Source organism: Chiloscyllium plagiosum, unplaced genomic scaffold (assembly GCF_004010195.1).
Source record: "Chiloscyllium plagiosum isolate BGI_BamShark_2017 unplaced genomic scaffold, ASM401019v2 scaf_6940, whole genome shotgun sequence".
Taxonomy (NCBI): domain Eukaryota; kingdom Metazoa; phylum Chordata; class Chondrichthyes; order Orectolobiformes; family Hemiscylliidae; genus Chiloscyllium; species Chiloscyllium plagiosum.
The window spans coordinates 12,071-13,012 of NW_025208024.1; the positions used below are offsets into that span (position 1 = coordinate 12,071).

At 55.4% G+C, this 942-nt stretch overlaps 1 protein-coding gene across 1 annotated transcript in view; it reads left to right on the forward strand.

The window, feature by feature from the left end:
* gripap1 (GRIP1 associated protein 1) overlaps positions 1–169 on the forward strand; it is a gene marked incomplete at its 3' end in the record, with an annotated part of 9,915 nt that extends 9,746 nt beyond the window's left edge. The window contains exon 5 of the mRNA XM_043685328.1: positions 55–169. Within this exon, the coding sequence (XP_043541263.1) occupies positions 55–169 (115 nt within the window). The remainder of the gene's footprint in view (positions 1–54) is intronic.
* Positions 170–942: the final 773 nt, after the last annotated feature.

The window sequence follows — 942 nt, forward strand, 5'->3', positions numbered from 1 at the left end:
GTGTTTGCTTCAATCTTGTTTTAATTCACCCCCCCCCCCCGCCCGACTCGCCAGGAAGTGGATGCCCTGCTGAACGAGAACGAGATGCTGCAAGGCAAACTGCACAGCCAAGAGGATGACTTTCGCCTGCAGAACACCACCCTCATGCAGGAACTGTCCAAGGTGGGTGGCTTTGCCCCCCCCCCCCCCCCCTGTCCCACCCCCCCCGTCACGAGGAGGGTTTGAGCTGCAGGGAGAGGCTGGATAGGACGGGGGCTGCTTTCCCCGGAGCGTCGGAGGCCGAGGGGTGACCTTCTAAAATCACGAGAAAGCATTGTCTATTCACCCTGTCAAGGTCTTTCCCCCCCTGGGGTGGGTGAGTCCAGAACTCGAGGGTTATAAAATCATGAGGGGGACATGGATAGGGTAAATAGACAAGGTCTTTTCCCCCTGGGGTGGGGGAGGCCCGAAACTAGAGGGTTATAATTATCTCTGCATACCCTGACACAGTCCTGTCCCCCTGAGTCCAGGAACTCCTCACACCACCCAAGCCCTCCACCTCATCCATGACTTTCGGTTCCCAGTGCCCAATGTCTTATCTTCATCATGGATATCCAGTGCCTTACACATCCATCCGCCATGATGAAAGACCCCAAGCCCTCCATTTCATTCTCTCACGCCGACCCAACCAATACCCTTCCACTGACTCTCTCATTGAACTGGCTGAATTGGTCCTCACCCTCAACAACCTCTCCTTCCAATCTTCCCACTTCCCCCAGACCAAAGGCATAGCCATGGGCACCCGCATGGGCCCCAGCTATGCCTGCCTCTTTGTAGGGTACGTGGAATAGTCCATCTTCCGCAGCTACACCCGCACCATTCCCCATCTTTTTCTCCACTACATCAATGACTGTATTGGCGCTACCTCATGCTCCCACGAGGAGGTTGAACAGATCATCAACT